The sequence below is a fragment of the Mustela erminea genome, chromosome 3 (assembly GCF_009829155.1).
Source record: "Mustela erminea isolate mMusErm1 chromosome 3, mMusErm1.Pri, whole genome shotgun sequence".
NCBI classification, from domain to species: domain Eukaryota; kingdom Metazoa; phylum Chordata; class Mammalia; order Carnivora; family Mustelidae; genus Mustela; species Mustela erminea.
In genome coordinates, this window is record NC_045616.1 from 73,181,014 (window position 1) to 73,206,543 (window position 25,530).

The following is a 25,530-nucleotide window of genomic DNA, read 5'->3' on the forward strand; positions in this document are numbered from 1 at the left end:
CTATATGATGACTAATATAACTTAAAAAAATGGAAAAAAAAGAATTCACAAAAAATAAAAAAGGAAAGGGGATTCTCCTCTTGCATAACTACTGCAACTAAAATAAAATCACAGACATAAAGAAGATACATGTTCAGGCTTGACACTTAGAATGTGCTCAGTGCCTGGTGGTCATAAGGAGGGTGTTTCTCCGCCACTCAAAAATAGTCAGCTGGCTCAGCCTGTGGAGCATGTGACTCTTGATCTCAGGGTTATAACCTCAAGCCCCATGTTGGGAATAGAGATTACTTAAAAATAAAATCTTAAAAAAAAAAAAGTAGTCAATCTCTCCCCACTGGAATCAGATCCAATTCCAGGTACTCTGACATGGCTTCGAAAGTTCTCTATTGGCCAGACCCTTACTTATATGTTTTTATAACATTAGTCACAGAATCAACTCACAGCATTTACATCTTGGCAGTGTGAATCCTCCTGAGAAATGCCCAAAAGCCTGTGCAAGAAGACTTGAGAATTAAATGACACGGGACAAACCCTTCATCAGGGAGCCTAAGTCACAAATCACAGAATTTATCTACCAGTTCAGTCTGAACACTCGATAGAGTGTTCTCCTGACTCCACAGATGGAATCCTCCCTGCCTCGCTTCCTCGACTTCCTCCTGTTCACCCATCTACCTGGCCCATATCCCATTACCTGCCTCAACTCTTCTCCATTTCCTCTGGCCACAATAACCCACATTCTAACTCAGATTTCTCATCCATAAACTAGGACAGTAATCTGTTGGAGATTTAGCTATTAAAACATAATTATGTTAATTATAATGACTGTAAGAGCCATTATTTATGGAGCATTTTAATATATGTCAGGCACTGCCTACATCCTTTCCATGAAATTACCTCATTTAACCTTCATGCACCCTTATGAAAGATATTGTTCTAAAATACATTTAGTTAACAGAAGCACAGGGAGGTTCAGTAACTTGCCCAATGTCATACAACCAGAGGGTGACAGAACCATATTTGAAACCCAAGCAGTTGGGTGACTGGCCTTCCATTCTGAATGGCTATGCTCAACTGCTCTGAATGGGATCAACAACAGGTATGCATTTCATAAAAACATGGAATACAGGAATGTCAGCATCCTGCACAAACGTCTTCCACCCTAAACTGTAAATCCCCTATGAGGGATGCATCTACAAGGAACAAGGCAAGATAACTGCTTTCCCATTTACTATTATGTTACTGGACACCTAGGAATGAGGCCTAAGAAAGACTGTGCCTTCCCCTAAACCTAAATACAGGTCTTACAATCAGCCAGCAGTCCAAGCCTGGAGCAGTGATAACTGTGCCCCAGGGGTACTCATGAGAAAAGAGCCAGGGCTGGATTACGATCTTTATCACTGAATCAGGAACTAAACTAAGATAACCAACATCCCAATTTGCCCTAATAGTCCCGTTCATGTTTCCCTGGTGTAGATATTAATAATTTCATAAGTTTGGTTTGGACTATACATGAGTTGGTCACCCGAGGTGTACTTACATGCCAACTAAAGGAAGGAGAACATCCTAGACTCCTTACCTTTCTTCCTATGACTACCCCTCTGGTTCACATTACTGCTACTGTGTGTACCTTCCGAAGGGAGAACTTCTCGAGCAATCTCCAGAAGTTTTCATGAGTAAGGGTGGACATTAACTCAACAAGACAAAAATCAAACTATAGTAGTGAGCTTGGCCTGTTATAACAAAATACCATAGACTGGGTGGCTTGAACAACAGGTATGCATTTCTCACAACCGGAAGGCTGGGAGTCCTGGATCAAGATGGTCGAAGATTCAGTTCCTGTGAGAGACCTCAAACTGGCCTGTAGAGAGTCGCCTTCTCATGCCCTCACGAGAGAGAGCAAGAAAGAGTTCTCATGTCTCTTTTTTTAAGAGCACTAGTTTCATCATGGGGGGAGGGAGATGCCTTTAACCTCATCTGAACCTAATCACCTCGCAAAGGCCTACTTCCAAATACTATCACATGGGGGAAGGGGGAGGGCTTCAACACACAGATTTGGGGAAAACACAAGCATTCAGTCAAAACATAAAAAATTCACCCCAATTACATTACCCACTTCAAACAGGATTTAGCTGTCTCACTTAACTCAGATATCTGCTTAAATATGACCAGCTGTCCATGATCAACCTTTCTAAAACACCAGCCACCAGGGTCAGCCTTTATAATCCTCATACATGGCTTAATCTTTCTTCTTAGCAACACTGTGTGTGCATGTATTTGTGTGTGTGTGTGTGTGTGTGTGTGTGTGTGTGTATAAAAGCTATTTTCAATAGTCTCCCCCTGTGAAAATGTCCTGTAACAGCAGTCCCCAGCAGAGTTCTACCTGAAATTTTGAGAGGGAAGCTACTGCAGCTCCACTTCCCTTCCACCACATCGCCCTCCCTCCCTAGGCTGTGAAGACAAATGTAGTAATAATGTATGTGTGGTACGTATAAGCTTACCTCCTCAAGTCTTCCATGGACCAACATGAAACTTGTTCTAACCAGGTAACTGTATGGTCTTTCCTTAAAAAGGAAGTCCCGCTCCCACAGAGCAGTGGGAAAATGAAATTTGAGCCAATCCAGTAAATTCAAACCACAGTGGTCTTTTTTAGTTACTACTATTTGAACATGTAGTCCTTCTTGGGTAAATATTCAAATTCAAGTACTGCTGCTCTGGCTGACTGTCCAGTTGAGCACTCCCTTTGTTACCACCTACATGCTCCGGTCTCTCTCCACATCACCAGAAGGTCCTGTCCCTGCCCATCGCTGGGCAGGAATGGCTCCTGAGGGAAGGAGACAGTCACTCATACGAATCATGGGTTCAAGTTTGCTCTGGCCTCACCTGACGTGCAACAGAAGGCAGTTGGCAGCCTTGTCTCCAAAATGACCTGAGCCTCGCGGGGATACTTTGTCATGCCTGCCCTTGGCAGGTGGTGGGAAAGAGTGCCTCTCCCAGACAGACACTCAACCTCTGCTCTCCAGGAAGCCCCACTTCTTCCAGCAGAGGCTGCTGCAAAAGCGGCCCCGCAGGTCTGCCACAAGCTCTGGTCTGCCCCCTGGTTTCATCCGCTCCCACCCAGAGTGCAGTGCGCCTCACCTAATCATCTGGAGGGTCTTTGATCTCAGAGATTTGAGGAGGCCGGTCATGAAAGGAGGAGGGTACACCTCCTAGTTGTCTCAAGTACGGCCTCAAGAGGATACACTGTCTACAGCGCCATTGCCCACGCATAACTGCTGCACAACACACAAAGCCTGTGAGGCAGTGTGGGAGCCAGATTCCAATCATGCCTTGTTTGGATAAGACTTGATCCTGTGGTGTTTGTTGTCTGCAGAGCTGAGAAGGCAGCTTTATCCGGTTTATCCTTCTCTGCGTGGACACCAGAGCTGGAAGCCGGGCTTCAGGGCTTTGCCTTGCCACTTGCAGTGTAACCTTGAGCAAAACACTTAACAACGTATATGACTTCTCCGTAGACGGGGTAATATGAAAAGTAAAGAAGTTGATACGTACGAAGAGCTCGGGGATCATTTCCAGCACAGCGGCACCCAGCGCTGGGCCATTATTACTCGCGGAACGAGGCTTCAGTCGGCCCGGGCTGCAGCTATGTCTGCAGCGGGTTCAGAGGATTGAACCAATGTGCCACTCAGGCACTGCACCGGGCAGCCTGTCCTAGTGTGCTCAAGGGGGCTGACTTTAGTGGCGCAGGACAGTGGGAGAGGGGGCCAGGGCCTCAGAAGAGACCATCTGACTCGGGTCCCGGAATGATGGCAAAGTGGCTTTTCAGAAACTTGGCTTGGCAATGTTTTACTTGCTCCATCTCGTTTTTTGCTGGTCCAAGAGCACACTTTCCTGGTTTGACAAGGAAGGGTCACTTCTGTATATGGAAACGTCTGCTTCCCACAACCACGCGCGGCTCATTCGCATGAATCGCACAGACTTGGCGACTGTGAAGGAACCGCAAGGTGACCGGCGCAAGATTCCTGATCTGTCTGAAGGAAACACAGTTGTGGTATTGCTCTTTTTGTCTCTTGGCCTTGTCAGTGGTGAAATGCAGCCAGTGTCCGGGAGCAGACACACGCCAGACAGCTGGAGCCGGCAACCTTCCAGAACCCAGGCCCCGCCGGCCTCACGGGCTCTGCACACTGTGGTGGGTGCCCTGGCAAGGATTGTCTCGGAAGCCGGAGGAAGAAGCACCACTCCCTCACTGGGAGTTTTTAACTTACAGACCCACCAAGGAGCCAGCGTAGGCTCTGGTGGGTGTCATCTTCCTTCCGACCACGCAAGCTCGTGCACGGTCTGCGCATGCGTGCAGCGGTGGGCCCCTGGGCGGAGACAGCGTGTGCGTGTGGGGCGGGGCCCTGGTGGGAAGCCCGAGCCGGGCAGCGCTTGAGAAGGGTGCGTGGCAGGGGCAGAAATGCAGGGAGAGAGGGTCTTTTGGCGGGCCTGAGGAGGCAGGGGAGAGGCAGGTGGAGGAGAGACGGCAAGGGGACGTGTGTGACATGCTTCAAGTGCACGCCCGGACCGAAGGCCCAGACACGCCCGTGCAGCCTGGTTGACACCAGTGACAACAGGGCCCAGCCGTATGACCTGGGGCAGATTACGTGGCCCTTCCTAAACCCGTGTTCACATCTAGAAAAGGCAGGAAGCTGTCCTCTAACGGGTATTTGAGAATCAGATTAAATAGGTACCACCACCATAATTATTTTTGTTGTTATTTGCTGGGTTATAATCCCTTGGACCAGAGTGAAGGAAGGTATTCTTTGAGGAATGGGACCGCATAGTGAGTGGCTGACTTCTATATGATTTTTCAATGAGAAGCACAACTTCGGAGAAGAGCAGACTCCCCCACCCCACAAGAGCAGACGACTCCCCGCCATCTTTGAAGATGGGTTCTAGGATGATGACAGCCCCCGATGTGTTAGTTCAGGGCTCTCTCCCTGGGACTCTGTGGCCCTAAGTACCCCCACGTCTGGGAAGTCTGATGTTCAGGAATTGTACTGGAAGTTACTCAGGAATGATGTGTAATTTGATGTGATTAAACAGTGTTAGACAAGAGTCCTTTGGGACCCTGCGTGTAAGACTGAGAAGACAGGGAAGGGGGAGTGGGAGGGACAAGAGAAAGGAAAGAGAGGAAATAAAGAGAAATATTCTAAACCTGGATGGCCAGGAGTGTTTAACTCTATTAGCTAGAAGCCACAGCCAACCAGCAGTAGATAAAACTCCGTCAAATAAAACCCCTGCAGTCTCTGTGGTAAAACCAGATTATCTCTATTTTATACCACATGAGGTTTCTTAAATGTCATTTTAGGTAGTTTGTTAAGGAAACAGCAACCTTAATAAATATTATCATACACATATTTCAGGACTCTGAAAGAAGTATAGAAGGAAGTATGTCTTATTTTTGTTCTAACAATGATGGAAAATTGTTAATTTCTCATAAAAAGGCTGCCATTGGGTTTTATGTTCACTGAGGTAAAAACCCCAGAATGGCCTGCCCCAACCTGCATTACCAGATTCTACCGAAGATGCTTGCCTGTGGGAATGACTGTTGGGCTCTGGGTCAATGAGCTGGGGCTGGGGGGAATCCCACAGGATCACGTCAAGGGCTATGAAATCCTGCAAAAAGCATTCAATGAGCTGGGGCTGGAGGATCCTGCAGGATTACTCAAGGGCTGTGAAATCCTGCAAGTAGCATGGTGGTCGGTAGCTCCTGTAGCAAGAGTGTGCAGGGTTGCCAAGCCCTCACTGGCTACCACGGTGAGTTTTATCTTGATGCCCCTTAGTTGGGCCTAGGTCCCAGCTCATTCTGCTGTTCACGGTGGAAGCTCAAATCCCCTAAAGCTGTTTCTGGCAACTATGCAGGAACTTTGTCACAGTCTTCCTCACCTGCTGCCCATCTGTCCCAGTTTGCACTCAGCTCCTTATTTTTGATTTTGGCTCTTGTCTGTAGCCCCTACCCAGCTGTCTGGACTTGGAGCTCCCGGATAAGTCTGAATCTGAACACTCTTTCTGGATCTTCTGCCCTGGATATGCTGGAGATGCTAGGTTGGTTCTTGGAAAGCAACTCTGTCCTCTGGGTCACGGCAATCGAAAGTGTGGCTGGGCTGCCCCTAATGGAACTGCTAAGCTTCCTCCTTATGCTTCTGTCTATGAAGGAAGGGATGTGGATATTTCTAGGATGCAGAAAGCTCTCCAAATACTCTTGCTTATCTTCTGATAATGGTTAGAAGTGTTTAGATCTCTACTGCTAAAAAGAAAATAGCCAAGAGCTTTTAATGCCAAGGTTCCATAGTCATTGAGTTATCTAAGAAGTACTGCTTCCCAATGAAGCAAAGCTAGATGGGTCTTATGGAAGAAGTCTAATTAAGTGCACGTGATAAAGCCAGAACAGTAATCAGAACAGTGAGAAAGTGTCTCTGCTGTTCTTTCATATTTCCTCCTTTACATATATTTTTAAAATGCACTGCTTAGTAATACTTACATAGCATAGCTGTTTGCCTCAGAGAAAAAGGTCTTAATTGAAAATTTTATGGTTCTGATTTGAGTCTCATATATTCAAGTGCACTTCTAAGTAGTTATTCCAGTAGTTATAACTCTGTGCATTAGAAGTAACTGGAAAGCATAATGATGAAGATGATGAAACCTCACCCTGCAAATTCTGGGCCCAGGCATCTATCTGTTCTGTTAGCATCGATGTTGTTTGAGAACCACCAGTCTGGTGTCCCTCAGACTTTGAAGCGCATATGAATAACCTGGACATGTTGTTAAAAAATACAGATTCTGACTCCCTGGACCTGGGGTGAGACCTGAATTCCGTAATTCTAAGAGGCTCCCAGATGAGGCTGCTGCTCCTGGTCCCCACATCACCCTGGGAACAAAAGGCACAGACCACCGAATACAATGCAACCTCTCACCTGCTGGCAGCTGGGCCCAAACAGGAGATCAGCCGTAAGAGAGAGTCATCAGACTCCTCAGGACTGAACTCCTAACTAAGTCATGAAGTGATTAACAATGGATTCAATAATACATCATCTCACCAAAGCCACACATAAACTACACAAGATCAGGATTATTATATGATTATTTATGGGTGAGAAAACCAATTCTCAGAAAGTCATACTGTCAGTAAGTGGATATACTGGTTTTCTATTGCTGCCTCACACAAGACCACAAACTTAGTGGCTAAACATGACAACTTTTATTATCTTTTGGTTCTAGAAGTCATAAGTCCTAAAATCAAGGCACTGGCTCTAAGGGGCTCAATGACAGAATCCATTCCTTCTAAGTGGCTCTAGGGCAGAATCTATTTTCTTCCTTTGGCAGCCTCCAGAGGCTTCCTGCATTCCTTTGTACAGGGTCCCTTGCCCCATCTTCAAAGCCAACATCTCTGACCCATTTGCCTTCATTATATCTCCAGCCATAGCTGGGAAGGCACCTCTGCTTTTAAGGACTCATGTAATTTAGACTGGGTCCATCTGAATGATGCAGGGCACTCCCGCATCTCAGGGTCTGTACCTTCATCAAATCTGTAAAATCTCTTCTATTGTGTAAATGAACATATTTATTTCCCAGGGATTAGCGCACAGACATCTTTTGGGGGCCATTATTCTGCCTACAATACTAGGAAAATCAAGATTTGGAACCTGGAATCTAACTCAGATCTGATTCCAGAGTCCACACTCCACCCAGGACACAACTCAAAACTGCAGCCACGTTGAATGTTGTTGTGTCTTCTGGAGACCAAATCAAGAAAGGAGCATAAGTCTGCTGCAGCTGTAGGCAGCCTGAATTCCATTATCATTTTAAATTGAACTAAAATAGCGCTGAAGCAGATTTTGTTTATTGTGGTTCACTTTGCATTCTCCTTAGACTCAGTGAAACCCAGTCCTTCTGCACAATGGCAGTGCCTTGGGAGAAAGCACAAATATCTACCAGCGGTTCCCACTCGTTATTTAACCCAACTGAAACATAAGATGGAAACCAAGGGGATATCCCTTGGCAATGAATTACTTAGAGCTCCAAGCAAGCATTCTGAAGCAAGGTTAGTAAATGAGCCTTGAACATTGAATTCTCTTGCAGAAACCTTGATGACTACTAAGAGACTGTGATCGCCTCATCATCACAGCAGACCGGCACTTCTGTCAACAGGGATTTGGCTCTTACAATGAGCCAAAACTCATTCCACACTTTGTGAGTACATTCACAACTTGGTTTTATTTTTTTGAGCAGCATTTCCATCCATAAAAGCAGGCTTCTAGATATTAGACACATCATGAGGACAATGTGAAGAGAGAATTTTTTTTTAAGATTTTATTGATTGATTAATTTGAGATAAAAAGAGTGGGGGGCTGGTGAAGAGGAAGAGAAACTCAAGCAGACTCCACAGTGAACACAGAGCCGCACCTAGGGGCTCGATCTCAGGACCCGGAGATCATGTCCAGAGCCAAAACCAAGAGTCACAATGCTCAACCAACTGAACCACACAAGCACCCTTGAACAGAGAAATATTTAATGTGAGTTCTCTTAAACCCATCTGCTACAGGTTGAAATACGGACCCCTGCCAAAAAAGAGAACTGAAGTTCTAACCCCTAGTACCTCAGAATATGGCCTTATTTGAAAATGGGATCATTGCAGATGTAATTAGTTAAGATGACTGGTTTCCTCATAAGAGGAAAGAGGCACATAAGGTGCCCCCTTGGCGACAGAAGCAGAGACTGGAGTGACATATTCACAAGACAAGGAACAACAAACAGTGCGCCAACACCAAAGGTAAGTGAGAAAAGGAAGGATGCCCTTTCTTCAGAAAAAAACCCTCCCTGCCAATACCTCAATTTTGGGTTCCCGGTATCCAGAACTGTGAGAGAATATATTTCTATTGTTTGAAGCCCCTCAATTTTGGGGGCTTTGCGATGACACCCTTGGCAAACTGATCAACAGCATCTCTCAGGATACTACAACTTCTTTTTCTCATTTTACAGAATGGATGTGTTTTGGAAAAGGTGGGTGAATACACATCCAACAGTGGTCAGAAGAAGACTTAAACACTGGAGATGTGTTCCAGAGAACGATTTTGATTACAGGATGCTATCTAAACCACACCACAGAAATCTTGCCAGAATACTAGTCATTATAAAGTTGACAGGCATTTCTAAGCCTGGCTTCAGGAAGAAGTTCTACAATAGCTTTGTAGAGCCCGGACCTAGGAGACAGCTCAGCAGCTGAGTCAGCTTATATGTAGAGCATGTACTATTTGAAAAGCACTGTGCTGGGTGCTGTCCAGACATATTTCTGCGGACTAGTATTCCTTCCTTTTGTAAAATGAAAACAAAAAACGCTTTCCTCTGGGTTGTGACCTCCTGCAGAGCAGAGGAGGAAAGGAATGACTAATATCATCAAGAAGAACTCTTTCCCAGTCTCACAATGACCCCTGTCATCCCTGGGAGCACTCCTCTTCCAGAGATGGTGTCCTCAGTGTCTGTCTCTCACTTCCTCCACCTGCCAGTCTTTCCAAGCTGCTCATCAACCACTCCTGCTACCACTCTTGTAGATCTTCAGGCTACTGAGTCCCTCTTCACCTCTTGTTGGCCTTCCCCTATCTGCACTTCCTTTTTCCACATCTTAGAATCCCCTGCCGATCATTAGCCCCAAACTCTGTGCAGCCTCTTTCAGCAACAGCATCTGCCAAAACTCACCTGTGTGGCTGCAGCTGAGCTATATCAGGTCGCTGGCGAGAGTGACACACCACAGAGCTTTGTCTCACTCTGAGTTCATCAGTTCCTACCTCCTAGCATCTCTTAATTATTGCTCTGATTACTCACTTCTATTTTGACCACCACCACTGTTAAAAATGGTTAAAGAAGGGCGCCTGGGTGGCTCAGTGGTTTAAGCCGCTGCCTTCGGCTCAGGTCATGATCTCAGGGTCCTGGGATCGGGTCCCACATCAGGCTCTCAGGGAGCCTGTTTCCTCCTCTCTCTCTCTGCCTGCCTCTCTGCCTACTTGTGGTCTCCCTCTGTCAAATAAATAAATAAAATCTTTTAAAAAAAATGGTTAAAGAAGACAAGCTAGATGATACAAAGTTTATGTAACATGAAGCACTCATGTTCATGATGTGGGCAGTCTCCATTCCCAAGTCTAAAGAACTGCAAAACGGCAGAAGGCAGGGAGCACAGCACCCCAAGCTGAAGCAGCTCCACCCTGGGCCTAGAAATTTATTTCAATACCACTTTAACCCAAGGCACCATCACCTTCGTCCTAGACTTGCTATAGTTTCTGCAGGGCCTCCAGTGACAAGTGACCTCCCACCCCACCCCTATACCATGGTCCCCATCCCGTACATATTGTCTTCTGACTGCATTCAGAATCCTGACTTTAAAATGTAAACCTGTTCTTTTTTTTTTTTTTTTAAGATTTTATTTATTTATTTGACAGGCAGAGATCACAGATAGGCAGAGAGGCAGGCAGAGAGAGAGAGGAGGAAGCAGGCTCCCTGCTAAGCAGAGAGCCCGATGTGGGGCTCGATCCCAGGACTCTGAGATCATGACCCGAGCCGAAGGCAAAGGCTTTAACCCACTGAGCCACCCAGGCGCTCCTGCAAACCTGCTCTTGTCCCCCTTTCACTCTCCCTGGTTCAGACTGTTCCTGGAAGAATGACAGAAACTGACTTTGGCCAACAAGACCCTATGGGAGGCAGATCAGCATGATGCCTCCCCTGCTCATCCCTACTCTGGCCACACACGCCCTCCCATGGGCTCCCTTCTTCATGCTGCCACAAAGCCAAGATTAATCACATGGTGAATTGTCACTGAGTTTGGGATCCTGAACTTGCTTTATAACTGATTAAATTTGCTTTATGATTGAATAAAGCTAACATTGTGGAAAGATACACCTTGTGTATGCCTTCGTAGTGTGCTCCCATGACAGGAAGCTATGCAAGAAGAAAGACATGTGAAGGGTCGTAGACTAGAAACTCAAGCTCACTAAGAGCATAGAGGTTTAATCATAAGATTAGAGAACACTCTCTTCTCCACACACTTTAGAACTACACCAACAGGGCTCCAGTGTGATAGCGGATTTTTGAAAAAGCTGTAAGATACAGGCTTTCTGTTGGAGTAGTACTTAGGGAAGTCCAAAGAAAGGAACCAAAACAAGACCCCAAAATTTGAGAATACCAAGAGCTACACCAAACATCAATCATGGCCTAATTCTTAGTTAGATTAACATAAAGGTTCACACTGGACAATTATTTATCTCAGTTCCCCCCCCCACCATTTTTTAAAAGACTTTATTTATTTATTTGGCAGAGAGAAAAAGAACACACGTAAGTGAAGCAGCAGGCAGAGGGAGAGGGAGAAGTAGACTCCCCACAGAGCGGGGAGCTGGGATGCAGGGCTCAATCCCAGGACTCTATGATCATGACCTGAGTCGAAGGCAGATGCTTAACCGACTGAACCACCCAGATGCCCCCTTTTCCAGTTCCTATTACCCCATACAGTATATCCAGCTTTCAATAAAAAATAACAAGGCATGTTAAAAAGCAAACAAAACAGACAGATCAAGTTCTGTGATGAGATAAGATAAATAAGAGAAGATCTCAATTAAGTATCAAAATGAGGGTGCCTGGGTGGCTCAGTGGGTTAAGCCGCTGCCTTCGGCTCAGGTCATGATCTCACGGTCCTGGGATGGAGTCCCGCATCGGGCTCTCTGCTCGGTGGGGAGCCTGCTTCCTCCTCTCTCTCTCTGCCTGCCTCTCTGCCTACTTGTGATCTCTCTCTGTCAAATAAATAAATAAAAATCTTAAAAAGAAATAAAGTATCAAAATGAGACTCATAAATGACATAGAATTATCAGATAAGGAAATTAAAGTGACCATCATTAATATGAGGGCTCTAAAGGAAAAATTAGACAAAAAACAGGTAATGTAAGCAGAGCAATGGGAATTCTAAGAAAGAATCAAAAGTAAGTGCTAGAAATTAAAACATTGAACAGATATAAAACAAAAAAGATAGCCAGGCATATCATGTTCAACTTGCAAAAAAACAGAGACAAAGAGAAATTATCTTGAAAGAAGTCAGAAGGAGGCATGGAAAACCATTTTACCTATAGAGGAATCTCTACAGAGAGAGAAATATGGATAAGAATAACAGTGGACTTTACACTATTACAAAGCTCTATTACAAAGCTGTCGTCATCAGGACAGTATGGTACTGGCACAAAAACAGACAAACAGATCCATGGAACAGATTGAAGAACCCAGAAACAGACCCTCGACTCTACGGTCAACTAATATTTGACAAAGCAGGAAAGAATGTCCAATAGAAAAAAGACAGTCTTTTCAACAAATGGTGTTGGGAAAATTGGACAGCCACATGCAGAAGAATGAAACTGGACCATTTCCTTACACCACACACAAAAATAGACTCAAAATGGTGAGAGACCTAAATGTGAGACAGGAATCCATCAAAATCCTAGAGGAAAACACAGGAAGCAACCTCTGTGACTTCGGCCACAGCATCTTTTTGCTAGACACATTTCTAAAGGTAAGGGAAACAAGCAAAAATGAACTACTGGGACTTCATCAAGATAAAAAGCTTTTGCAAAGCAAAGGAAATAGTGGACAAAACCAAAAGACAAGTGACAGAATGGGAGAAGATATTCGCAAGTGACATATCAGATAAAGCCCTAGGATTTAGAATAAGGATAAAGAACTTACTAAACTCCAAACATCCAAGAACAAATAATCCAATCAAGAAATGGGCAGAAGACACGTACAGTCATGTCTCCAAAGAAGACATATATATGGCCTACAGACACATAAAAAAAGTGCTCCACATCACTCAGCATCAGAGAAATACAGATCAAAACCTCAGTGAGATACCACCTCACACCAGTAAGAATGGCTAAAATTTACAAGTCAGGAAACAACAGATGTTGGTGAGATTGTGGAGAAAGGGGAACCCTCTTAAAGGGTTGGTGGGAATGCAAGCTGGTGCAGCCTCTGGAAAAACAGTATGGAGGTTCCTCAAAAAGTTGAAAACAGAGCTACCCTATGACCCAGCAATTGCACTACTGGGTATTTACCCTAAAGATACAAATGTAGTGATCCAAAGGGGCATGTGCACCCGAATGTTTATAGCAGCAATGTTCACAATAGCCAAACTATGAAAAGAGCCCAGAAGTCCATGGACAGATGAATAGATAACAATGTGGTATATACATACACACTGGAATACTATTCAGTTAACACACACACACACACACAAAAAAAAGAACGAAAGAATAAAGAAAAGAAAAGAAATCTTGCCATTTGCATTGACATGGATGGAACTAGAGGGTATCACGCTAAGTGAAATAAGTCAATCAGAGAAAGACAATTATTATATGATCTCATTCATATGTGGAATTTAAGAAACAAAACAGAGGATCATAGGGAAAGAGAAGGAAAAATAAAACAAGATGAAACCAGAGAGAGAGACAAACCATAGGAAACTCTTAATCATAGGAAATAAACTGAAGGTTGCTGGGGTTGGAGGGATGGGGTAACTTGGTGATAGACATAGGAGGGCATGTGATGTAATGACACTAGATATTATATAAGACTGACGAATCACTGACCTCTACCTCTGAAACTAATGATACGTTATATGTTAATTAATTGAATTTAAATAAAATTAAAATTTTTAAAGAATTAAAAAAAAAGTAAGTGAGATTCTCTTCAGAAACCATGAAAGCAAGACAACAATGAAGTGAAATATTTAAAGCACTGAAAGAAAAAAACCGACCAACTTAGAATTATATGTAGCAAGGTATCTTTCAAAATTTGAGGCTACTTTCTCAGACAAGCAAAAACTGAGGGAATTTACCACCTGAAGACCTAGTCAGCAAAGCAAAAAATGTTGAAACGAATATTATATAAGTCACAAATTTGGATCTACATGAAAAAAGGATAGGGGCTGGAGCAGAAACAAATGAAGGTAAAAACAAATCTTTGAGTTTTTAAATTCTTAATTCATCTACAAGGTAACAACATATTGGTGATTATAGAAGATGGATGAGACAAGTGATAGTAACATCAGAAGGGATGGGGGGAGGAACTGGGAATACTCTGTTATGGGTATCCACACCACGCACACTGCATATGAAGGATAGTGTTATTTGAAGGTAGATCAGTTAAATAGGTACAGTGTAAACACAGGCAGCCACTATAAATAATATAATATAATTGAAATTATAATACAGTGGAGGAGGCACCAGGAACTCAAGGCTGTATGCCTCACCTCTGCTCCCATTTCTTCATATGTGAAATAGTAAGGTTAGGACATTCATTTCTTATTCCCTTCCTGCTCTAAATTCTATGACAAAAAGAAAAAAAAAAGAATCAAAATAAACAAATAGTCATTTAATTCTATCTACAAGGAGTGGTATATGCAAGGAGTTTTTGTAAGGTATAAACAGCCTAGTAAAATAATCAATTCCCTAATCTATTACACTTCTTTAAATTTGGGTTTTCGTATTTCCATACCATGAGTTTGCCTTTAGCAGGCTTATCTATTAAGAATAATAAAAAATGACACAGATGTTAGAATTACTAGACTTATCAGACAGGAAACTTAAAATATTGCTCACCTGGTTCCCCATTTCTCAGTGCATCATGCTGAGTAGAGAACACACCAGGCTGAAAGGAAAAGGCCATTTCATGGTATTGATTTCATTACCAGAAAAAGGACAAGATACGTGCCTTTCAATCCAAAAAGGAATTAAACCAAGCTGCCTCCCTTTCCTAGGTAGAGCTCATAGTGATTACCTCCAGATCTGTGCATAGACCTTCCTTCCCTGGCTGGCTGCCAGTACATTCCTGAGGTCGGTGTACACGGTTATGAGCTACAACTTACTTATCAATCAAAAAGTTTTGCTCTTCTGCTTAAATTGCAGTTCTTTAAAGGGGTGGGGGGTCACTCTGGGGCTAGCCTAGAGAGCACTGAGAAAATGACCTGCCCCTTCTGAAATGAGATACTGATCTTGCTTCAGGTTAAAGCTATTGAGAAATATTGAAAAGCTCACTTGAAGGTCTACTCCCAGTCTCATCTCCAGCCTTTCCTGCCCTAAGCCCTGGCAATAAAAATCCCCAACTGGCAGACTTGTAGTCACAGGGCCAATTTCCAAATTTAAAACCATGAGCCCGGTCCCAGACAGATAGAAATGTGCTAAGCCTCACTGGACTCATACCTGTTGTAGCAGTTACTTCCATTCCATTTCTGCCCTACTGGGAAATTAGAGCAGCATGGAAATCAATACTTCATTTTGAAGGAAGAAAGGGCTGGATGACCGGACATCGATACATTGCTTCCAGGATTAGACAGCTCTTCGCAGCGCACTTGACTAAATAAATTCCAGTGGCCCAAATGAGTTGGATGCAGGCATTAGCTGGAACAAGAAGCAAATCTCGCTTGTTAAGATCTTTGGCTAATTGGAGACTCTACTTGTTAGAGTAAGAAAGAATTCAAGAGAAAATGTGATCAATGCCTCTCAGTTTTGAATTTTATCCAAATGCTTCAGGCCATACAGACTCCCTCAGGTGAGGAATTCAACTGCCCAGAACTAAAAATGGAGATATTCAGACTAGTAGCGATAGCCTTTTCCAGGGTATTAGGGTATTCACACATGGGCGCTAAAGCTCTACTCAGACAAGAGCAGGGGCTGTGGAAAAAGTTTGTGCTTCCACGGCTAGATGGGTTGGTTTGTACACTTTACAGGACATCAGGTTCTATCTAATTTGGATTTGACTGGTACAGAATGCACTTCTTCTTGAGGAGAAAAGGGTGACTTCAAACTGCTGTTTCAGACGTCACAGTCCTATGGAGGTACCAAGATCAAAGCTGCACATTTCAGGAAATGATTATTTCCTTTTCTCTCCCCATTTTGCCAGCTGGTAATAATGTACCGCTTCTCTTCCTAAAGTGCACGAAATGAAAACTCTCTAAAGTCTGGCATGTTTCTGCCTTTTAAGTCCAACCCAAATGTGATAAAGCATTTTAAAGATAAATAAATGCAAATAATAAAAGCAAATTAATAAATACATGATATCTTGGCCAACAGCTTACAAACCCAAATGAGAACGTTTGTTCTCTTTTGTTTCTTCACTTTTAGTGGTGTGTGAGTTCACATTATACTAGTGTTTATTAAGATCTACAAACGTCTCAAAAACATGATGGAGTGGGGGACTGAGGGAAGAAAGGGGAAAAAATGGGAAAGAAATAGATGTTGGCTAAGAGGTGTGTCAAGGCAATAAAGGATTTTCAGAAATTGAAAAGGTTGATGAAACCCACACCAGGTTCAGTGTACCTTTTCTGTAGCTCAGCCACAAGACCCTTCTAGGTTAAGATACAACTGTAGAACTTTTTGTGAATGAAAAGGCAAGCTAGTAGGGGTTAAGGATTCTTGGGTAAAAATAAAATAGAACAAAAGAAACAAAACCACCACCAAAAACTTCTGGGACTGTAAAGATCTCTTTAAAAACTTACCCTTATAAAGGAGAGGACTGGCTAGCAGCACCTTAACCATTACAGTATGACCAGAGAGACAAGCAGATATCACGTGCCTCCAGATGCAATGCCAGGGCAGGCATACCACATGACCAGTGTAGTCTCATTGCCAACCAGTGTTAGCCACACCAGATTTTGAGCAAATCATCAGAACCCTGGACCATAAATGACATTCCACTAAATAACTGTTTGGGATTCTTCAAAAAAAGCCAGTAACATGTTAAAAGGACTATTCTAGATTTAAAAATTGAACAGCCAAATACAGCCAATACACATTCAGTGGATTCTGGATCATAAAAGTGATGGGCAGCATATAAATGACATCTTTGGGGGCACTGGGGAAAACTGGAGTATGAACTGTTTCTATTATTGCATGAACCTTCTAACATATTAGTAGATACATAGAGAAATGCCATTCTTAGAGGTATGCTGGACTATGTGGGGGTGGAGTGTCTATAATTTACTTTCATATGATTCAGCAAAAGTATATATATGTATGTATATATACATACATATATACACACACATATGTAGAGGTGTGTGTATATATATATACACACACACATTATATATGTATATAGTGTGTGTGTGTGTGTGTGTGTGTAGAATGTATTAAAATTTAAAGAGTTTGGTGAAGCCAGATAAAGACCAAGCTGTTGGTCATTACACTATTCTCTCAATGCTTCTGTAGACTACAACATTTTTGTAAGTTGAGGGAAGAAAGTTTTTTTTTTTTTGCACATGTACCGCTTGTCTTCCTTTTATCACTTTTCCAACAACTTTTAAGTTTCTATTCACGTGGGATTTATAAGGTTTGAAGAAGCAGAGCAGAAGACCACTACCCTTAATGGGTGAGACTGATGTTTTAATTCGTGGAACGAGGGATTAGTTGTGAGGCTGTCGAGCTCTTAACATTTCCAGGATCTCACAGATGATACCACATGTCAGAGTAATTTCAAGGAGTCTGAGTCTGAAATCAGAGCATCCCAGTTCCGGCATAATGCCACTACCTTCTACGTAACTTCGCCAAACTACGCTGTTTCAGGGTAGTTTTTAAATACATATCAAATTATACATTCTCTTCCCCGCACTCCTGTCGCTCCAGAATGTACGTTTCCATTAGAACAACTACTTTTTAACATGTTGGCAAGTATGTGTTCCCACTGAATTATAAAATTTCATAAGGTATAAGTACCCTGTTCTAACTCCAGAATTTAGCATAGCACCATGGCACAAAACAGAAACTTTAATAATTATGTGCTAAATAAAGGAATAGGTAAAATAAAGATCTAAGGTGAAGATTTCTCAAGGGAACACTAAACTTGAGTGTTTAACATGCAATGATGTGATTTCTCTAAAATGACTGGTAGGAGACAGATGGACAAGGGACCACTTATAATAAAAACTTTGAAATGTTATTGTTGGCCACATGGGCCTTTGTTAGAGGAATGAAGAAGTCTCTGGAACATAAGATAAAGAGAAAAGAAGCTATATTTATGGAATAGAAATGATTATTACCTTGTATCAGCAGCCACAGTTCAATTAGAGGCCTGGATGAGTTAACTCATTTGTCCAAAACTTAATGTGTTTGCTATAAGACTGCACAAATGAACAGAATTCTATAAATCAATACTCGTATTTTATGCCTAATTATGCACTTAAAATATCAAGACACATGATTTTTTTCCCCTAAGCTATGTTAAACATTTCCTACTTAATGTCCCTTACTTAAGTAATGTAATGTTCCTACTTAAAGCCTATTTTAAACATTTCAGTATAAAAAAATGAACCAAACTCTTTCCCTGAGGTAAGTTTTTTACTGTTTCTGCAACGTAGCTATTTTAGTAGTATTTTCTATAACACTATAACAAAATCTGTCAGGAACTGGAAAGATGAGTTATTCTACTGTAACTGAAAAACTGGAGCACATTTGAGAATTTCTGATAACGTTGGGAATAGTGCCCTAAATGAAAATAACGGCATCAACAAAAAGAAATTGTTCGTTTTAGATCTGTCTTAAAAATGATAAAGAAATATCATATTAAAGAAGTTTTAAGTCTTTAAATGAAAAGAGAAACTAAAATAGTAATAATTAGGGTTTGCTACATACGTCACCATCACCTACCAGGGGAGAGCCAACACCCAAAGTGTGAAAGAAAACATCCCTTTCAAATCCATGGGGCAATTTTTACAAATTCGTTTTTCTTGGAGGGGGAAAAATAATCAGACAAATCAAAGGTATCTTTGGAAAATTTAATTTGGACCATATTTTCTCTCTTGCTGAAAACACCAAATATTTCCATACATTCTGGGCTCCACAGCTTACAAAGGGGCAGTGGGTTTCCTGCAGTCACATACTGTACCGAACTTTCTATAGAAAGATCAGACATTTTCCAACCTTGCTTTTGAGTATTTCCTTTAAAGGTTCCTTACAATAAATGGCAAGTAAAACAAAGTAAGGCTTTATTTTCTCTTTTTTCCCCTTTTTTGGTACTGTGTGTTGGTGGAATAAGGAAGGAAGACGTGCCACGTGAAGTGTTGGTACTCTGAGAATTGCTGCTGGGTCCTGCGAGGTGCACTCATAATCCTGCAGCCCTGATGCGGCCCATGGTGAGGAGCCTGGGATCGGTAAGTGCGGCCAGTCACCGCTGCGTCACAGCACAGAAAGTCTGCAGGCTGCCCGGGGCTTCTGGGGGCTCACAGCGGTTCTGACCTTCAGGAGTAATAAAGGAGCCAGCGCCAAATCACGACCCGAGGTTTCCCACCCAACACCGCAGTACCACAGGTTCCCTTCCGAAGCAGGCCTTACAATAGGCATTTAAAGACTAAATATAATCACTGAAAATAAAATGAGAAAAAAAATCCCTTTACTAATTTTTTGTATCAAATTAGTAAAATGAAAATAAAAGCATTTGATAAAACACATTTTCTATGTCAGATGAAAACAACTCCCTTGGAAGATAACCTCAATAATATATATTTGTCACTATTTATATATTTTTGGCTGGTGCACAAATTTCTTTAATTGCATCATCTGAGCAGCTTTGTCATCTTTCAAACTTGCAGTTTCATTAGCTTAAAAAAGGGATAAAGCAGCCAAATTAATACTAATTCTGGTTGCAGAACGACATCACAGACGTTAACCTTCATCTTCTCAAGTGTTAAGAGCACATGATTAAAAGGTCAGCACAGTTTCCTCTCTTAACAGAAAACTAAGCAGCTAGTGTCATCAAATCTATATCTAGTAAACACAGGGCCCCTCTGAAATATAAAATTAAATTCTTTTGAGGAATAGATTTGTGATTTTAGTTGTGCGGGATTTACATTTATTCAATTTTGTGGTAAAAATGCACGGTCTTCACTTCTTTGTAATATACAAGGGATTTTGTCATCGCCTCAGCAGGCTCTCACACACAGACGGCAGGCGGGGCTATGTGCTCTCAGAAACCCTGCAAAAACTCCTGCAGCTGGGTGACAATCTCTGTGTCCACCGTCTCCATGAGGGACTGGAAGCCTTGCTCTCCCAGGAGCTCTTGCTGTGCCTTAAGCTTCTCGTAGATAAACTGCTGCAACGACACTGTGTGGACTGGGTCCTTCAGGGCCAGCTGCAAGACAGAGAGGAGCCACAGAGCGTTAGAGAGGCAGAACACGTCCCTCCTCCCTGCAACTGCAAGGCTTGGTCATCACACCTCTGCAGCAACACAACTGCTTCTGCCTCCCTGCTTACAAGAGAGCCTCATAGAGTCCCACTGCAGAGAAGTCTGCCAGAGAGTTCATTCAGTCTGTCTAGCCTCAGTTCCCTAGGGCCTCTGAGCTTAAGTTATCTGATGAGCCCAATTTTGCAACAGCTCAGGGTTCATCCATGTAAAGAATCAAAACCTGATAGACAGAACATGCCGCAGAGCACTTAAACACAACGGTCCGGGCTTCCTCGCAGGCAGACTAGGTGCTCCTGGGGTAGCCTGGGGTGGCCCTCAGGATGGATGGAGGAAACCCTGCCCTCTCCTGCACTGCTATGCTACTGACACTCATATATATGCTTCTGGTTAAGAGAAAAAGAGAAAGAAAAAGAATAAAGAAAAACAGATTTCAAAAACAAAACAAACACGTACTCCTCTCCCTCTGGGATATCTGGAAATCAGAAGAAATAGAATGAAAAGTAACCCACCATTCCACTTCCTAATGACAAGGATCACAACAGAAAACACCGTGGCCTCCTTTGTCTTTTCTGTGCGTGAGGTATACATACAGATAGACCATGTGTGTGAGTCTTTAAATTTATACTATCACCCAAAGACTCCACTCCAACACGTTTTAAGAATTCTGTATCTATTTATGTCATAATTTTTTGTTGAAGGCATGTTGAAATAATCATGGTATCAATATAATTCTAATACTGCCAAATAATCTATCACGAGTGCTCTTCTCTACGTTTCAGATTATTTCCTTATACCTAGCTCTACTTTTGAAGGATTACTAAAGGACACAGGCAATTTTATGATTCCTGATACGTATTATCAAGTTGCTTTTCCTATGGTGAGTGCAAATTTAAAAGGTATGAGAGTTTTCAGATAGTGACACTGTTTCTAACACTGGTATTACTATTTAAATTCTTTATCATTTAAGAAGTGAAAAATAACACACCCTACTTCAAGCCGTACATTTCTCTCATCATCAATAAAGGTGGATATCTGCAAGGCTTACGTAAAGAACATGAGCTTGTGTGCCCAGTATGGCTGCACAGAAATTCTTCTTTTCCTTACTGATTCTCAATTTTATTTTAGGTAGATGAGGTAGCTGGATCACATCTGCTGTTTGGGCAATGTAAAGAAATTTGAAAATAATTACCACAAGTGGAAAATATAACTGAGAGACAGGGACAAAGGTGGCATGAATTTGAAATTAAATGCCTTAGGTGACAAATCCAGACGATAAATCCAAGGCAAGGATGAATTCAGTCCTCACTGAAGGTGGACAGGAGAGAGAACATTAAGAAGAACTCTAAACACAAAGCCCTGCCTTCATAAGACTAATGATATCACTGTACAAAATGCACAAAAACGGAAGATGAACTTTTACAAATATTTGCTCTCTTAAGCAAAATGCAATAATGTTCGGTATTATTTTAACTAAAGTGCAAGAGATCTCTTGCTAAAGGGGATGTGCGCTTTGTTGAAATACCATGAATTATCTGTAACAAACCATCTGCTACAATATGAGAGAAACAGAACTGAGCTTGAAATTGATGTTCGAACAAGTGACTCCAACATCTGAAATGAGCTGGGGAGAGTGCTTTAAACGCTTTCCCTTGGCTATAAAAAACTGCTAGCAGTTAACTTCCCAAATCTCCATCCTTTAATTTTCAACAGATTAATAAAAAGGAAAACTATCATAGTATCAGTATCCACCAGATATGGCATACCACTATAACAGTATAATTTTTTTAAGTATATTCGTCAGTCATGCAAAGATTAAAAGCATTAGTCTCCTATGGAAGGAAAGCTGTGGAAGGAAGAAGGAAGAAAAAAAATACAGAATCTCCAAATGCATATATTAAAAAAATCTTTTAAAAAAACAAGTTTTTCTTAGCTAAAAAGATCACATTAGCAAATAAATGTCTATTTTGGCTTGTTGTAGAAATTCATTCATCACAGCTACTAATACTTTCTTTTGAAGAAATCTATGAGTGGAAGCCTAGTGAGGAACCCAGCCTTCTGGACCCTCCTGGCGGTGACCAAATGGAACAGCCACTTTTGTCAAAGCAGTGTCAAAAGAAGGCAGCTAAAACAGATGGTTTAGTAAGATTCAGAATCTAGTAATACCAAAAAATGTACAGATTTCAATTGAAAAAAAAATCACTCATAACCAAAAGGAGGTGTCAAGGGCAGGAGGGAAAAGGGCAACACAGAGGTCTTCGGAGCAATGGAAATGCCTCAACCTTGGTTCTTATTCATGCTAATATTCTGGTCGTGACGCTCTAGTTTCACAAGATGTTGTGAGTGGGGGACATGGACAGCAACACATCACAAACCAGAGAGCTCAGTGATATGGTAACCTCAAACACCAAGAATACACTGGGAGCCATGCAATTAATTTCCTGAAGGTAAATGACCAAAACAGTTTGGTACGTACAGGCCCAAGTTGAAACAAGTTAATCACCGAAGAATCTTACAAAATCAGAAACTGTTTACTCTTCTTTTCCACTCATTTCCAACAGCGTGATTATCTGGTGTAGGTTTGCTCAGATCTAGAAAAGATAAAAACCTTCTACAGAAAAAAACAAAGGAAACAGTATTGAGGCTCCACTGACAACACTGAAACACTGGCAATAATGAGAAGAGACCGCAAACTCTTCAAAACAGACCCAGGCTAGGCGTGCCGTGTGGTACTCTGGATCGTATCCTGCAACTAACAGCATTACTGAGAAACTGGGTGGTACCTAAATAAAGTCTGGTCGGTATTACACAGTAATACACCAGCGTCGGTTTCTCAACTTAGACAAACGTGCCCTGGTAACGTAACATGCTGACATGAGGGAAAACTGGATGAGGAGCACATGAGGAGAGCTACCTCTGCTACTTCACCGGAAACCTAAAACTGTTCCAGAATAAAAAGGGCACCTCTCTTTACACCAGTACCATACTGTCTTAATTACTGTGGCTTTGTGATCAGTTCTGAAAGCAGAAAGACGCTTCCCAAGTTCTGTTCTTTTTTAAGACTGTTTTGGCTACTCAATGTTTTTCATGGTTCCTATGAATTTTAGAACTATGTTCTCTATTTCTGTAAGAAACGTCACTGGAATTTCAACAGGAATTGCAATGAATCTGAAGATGGCCTTAGGTAGTATGGACATCTTAATGTAAAGTCCTCCAACCCAGGAATATAAGTATCTATTTGCTTACATCTTAATTCTTTTCATCAATGTTTTGTAGTTTTCAGTGTATGTCTTTTACTTCTTTAGTTAAATTTATGCTTAAGTCTTTTATTCTTTTGATGCTGCCATACGTGAGATTTGTTTTCTTAATTTCCTTTTCAGATTGTTCATTTAGTATATAAAATACAACTGATTGAATTTATTTATTATCTCCAGGAGTTTTTAAAAGTAGGTTCTTAGTTTTTTCTATATACAAGATCATGTCATCTGAAAAAAGGAACAGTTTTTCTCCTACCTTTGCAATTTGCGTGCTTTCATTTCTTTTTCTTGCCTAATTGCTCTGAGTAGGATTCCAGGTACTATGTAGGATATACAGAACAGTTAACAAAAAATAAGTCCAGAAATAATGTCACACATATATAGCCAAATGACCTTCAACAAGGGTACTAAAAGTAGACAATGAAGAAAGGATAGTCTCTTTGACAAATGGTGTTTAGAAAACCAGATATCCAAATGAAAAAGAATGAAATCCTTATATTTCGCCACACAAAAGACCAGCTCAAATGAGTAAAACTTAAACATAAGGCTTCTAAGGGAAAAAGCTTCATGCCATTCGCCTTGGCCAAGATTTCACAGATAAGTCAACAGAAGCACAGGCTACAAAAGGAAAACTGGCAAGGAAGATGACAATAAACAAATTTTATAAGTTATTTAAAGAAATTTTTTAAAGTGCATCTTTCTGTGGTCATTTGGTGTGGGTACAACCTGCCCTAGACACCTCAATTAACTTCACAAATGTTCAATTATTCAACATCTAAGCAGCAAGGCTAGCATGTTCATTTTTGAAATGAGAAAAAAATTAGGTCTCTAGGCTTTGAGTAACATTCAAGGTTGATTTTTCTCAAGTTAATGACATCAAAAGAACCAGAATACACACCTCCAAATTCCTGGTTTTGTTCTCTTTCTACTACTTCCATATGCCTAACCCCCATTCTCATTCTCCATGAAAAGTACATGATCTTTTAAGAAATATTTCCATTAAAATGGTTAAGATAAAATTAGAACCTTATAATAGATTTCTGTTATTAGAAGATAATTACCCAGAAATCCTGACTCCAGGGCAATGCCAAATAAATTAAGTGCTAATAGCCAACTCACTTCAAAAGTCCACACACTGGATTTTAATAAGCAAGTAGTTTGGTACTCCTTGACAGTGAAATTATTACTTTAAGACAGAATGGTTCTGGTTGAACTGTCTCAGGTTCCTCTGTTGGTAATTATAGCCTTCTGACATTTGCCTCGATCCGTAAGATGGTTAGTTTTCAAGTTGGTATAGGATTTTTAGCTCCTGTGGTGCCACTTACAGGATGTACATTTCTTGTTCTTTGAGATTTTGAGTTCTTAAAGCTAAAAAATATTTTACTGCATTAAATCAGCAATTTTATCCAGCAGGAATTCACATAGCTGAATCCTTTATTTTCCTTAGGTTATGGGGAGTATCATATCACTGTTCACTTTATAAGCCTCCATATACCCATGGTAATTTTTCAGAAATTATTTTCTGTAAAGTTATTTCTGTTGGAATTTTGCTAGAGAGAAAAAGTTTCCTACCTTTAAATATACAAAAGATTTTTGTAATAGTGATATACTTCCCATGAAAGCTGGCAGAATATGTATAACCACACTAGCTATGCAACAAAAATCTTAAAAAAAAATTTGCCTACAACAATGTATTTCACCATGTAGTCTTCAAAAGTTCCTTGGTTTGATCTTTGCCTTAAAATTCCCCTTTTTGATCTCTCATTGTTTCACAATGGGGAACTGTAAATTTCTGAAATATAGCTACATCTAAATTTCTAAAATCTGTTGGATGTAAACCCTCCTAACTTAGAGACTTAACAAAGAGTTTGAGTCTTCTAGATGCCAACCAGAACCCATCTCATCAATAGCGCTCAGCAATGCAAATTTACTCACTAATTAAACCCAGTGTGGAACTCAAATTCCAAGGTAGCCGGCAAGATTTTTATCATCCCTGTTGTAGCTGTCCACTGAGGAATTTAGACCATGGTTTCCATATGAT

At 41.5% G+C, this 25,530-nt stretch overlaps 1 protein-coding gene across 2 annotated transcripts in view; it reads right to left on the reverse strand.

Moving 5' to 3' along the window:
• Window positions 1-18,814: 18,814 nt before the first annotated feature.
• IPO11 (importin 11) overlaps window positions 18,815-25,530 on the reverse strand; it is a 215,873-nt gene continuing 209,157 nt past the window's right edge. For both annotated transcript variants that reach the window (XM_032336151.1, XM_032336150.1), the window contains one exon: window positions 18,815-20,181. In XM_032336151.1, coding sequence (XP_032192042.1) covers window positions 20,017-20,181 — 165 coding nt within the window. In that variant the 3' untranslated portion in view covers window positions 18,815-20,016. The remainder of the gene's footprint in view (window positions 20,182-25,530) is intronic.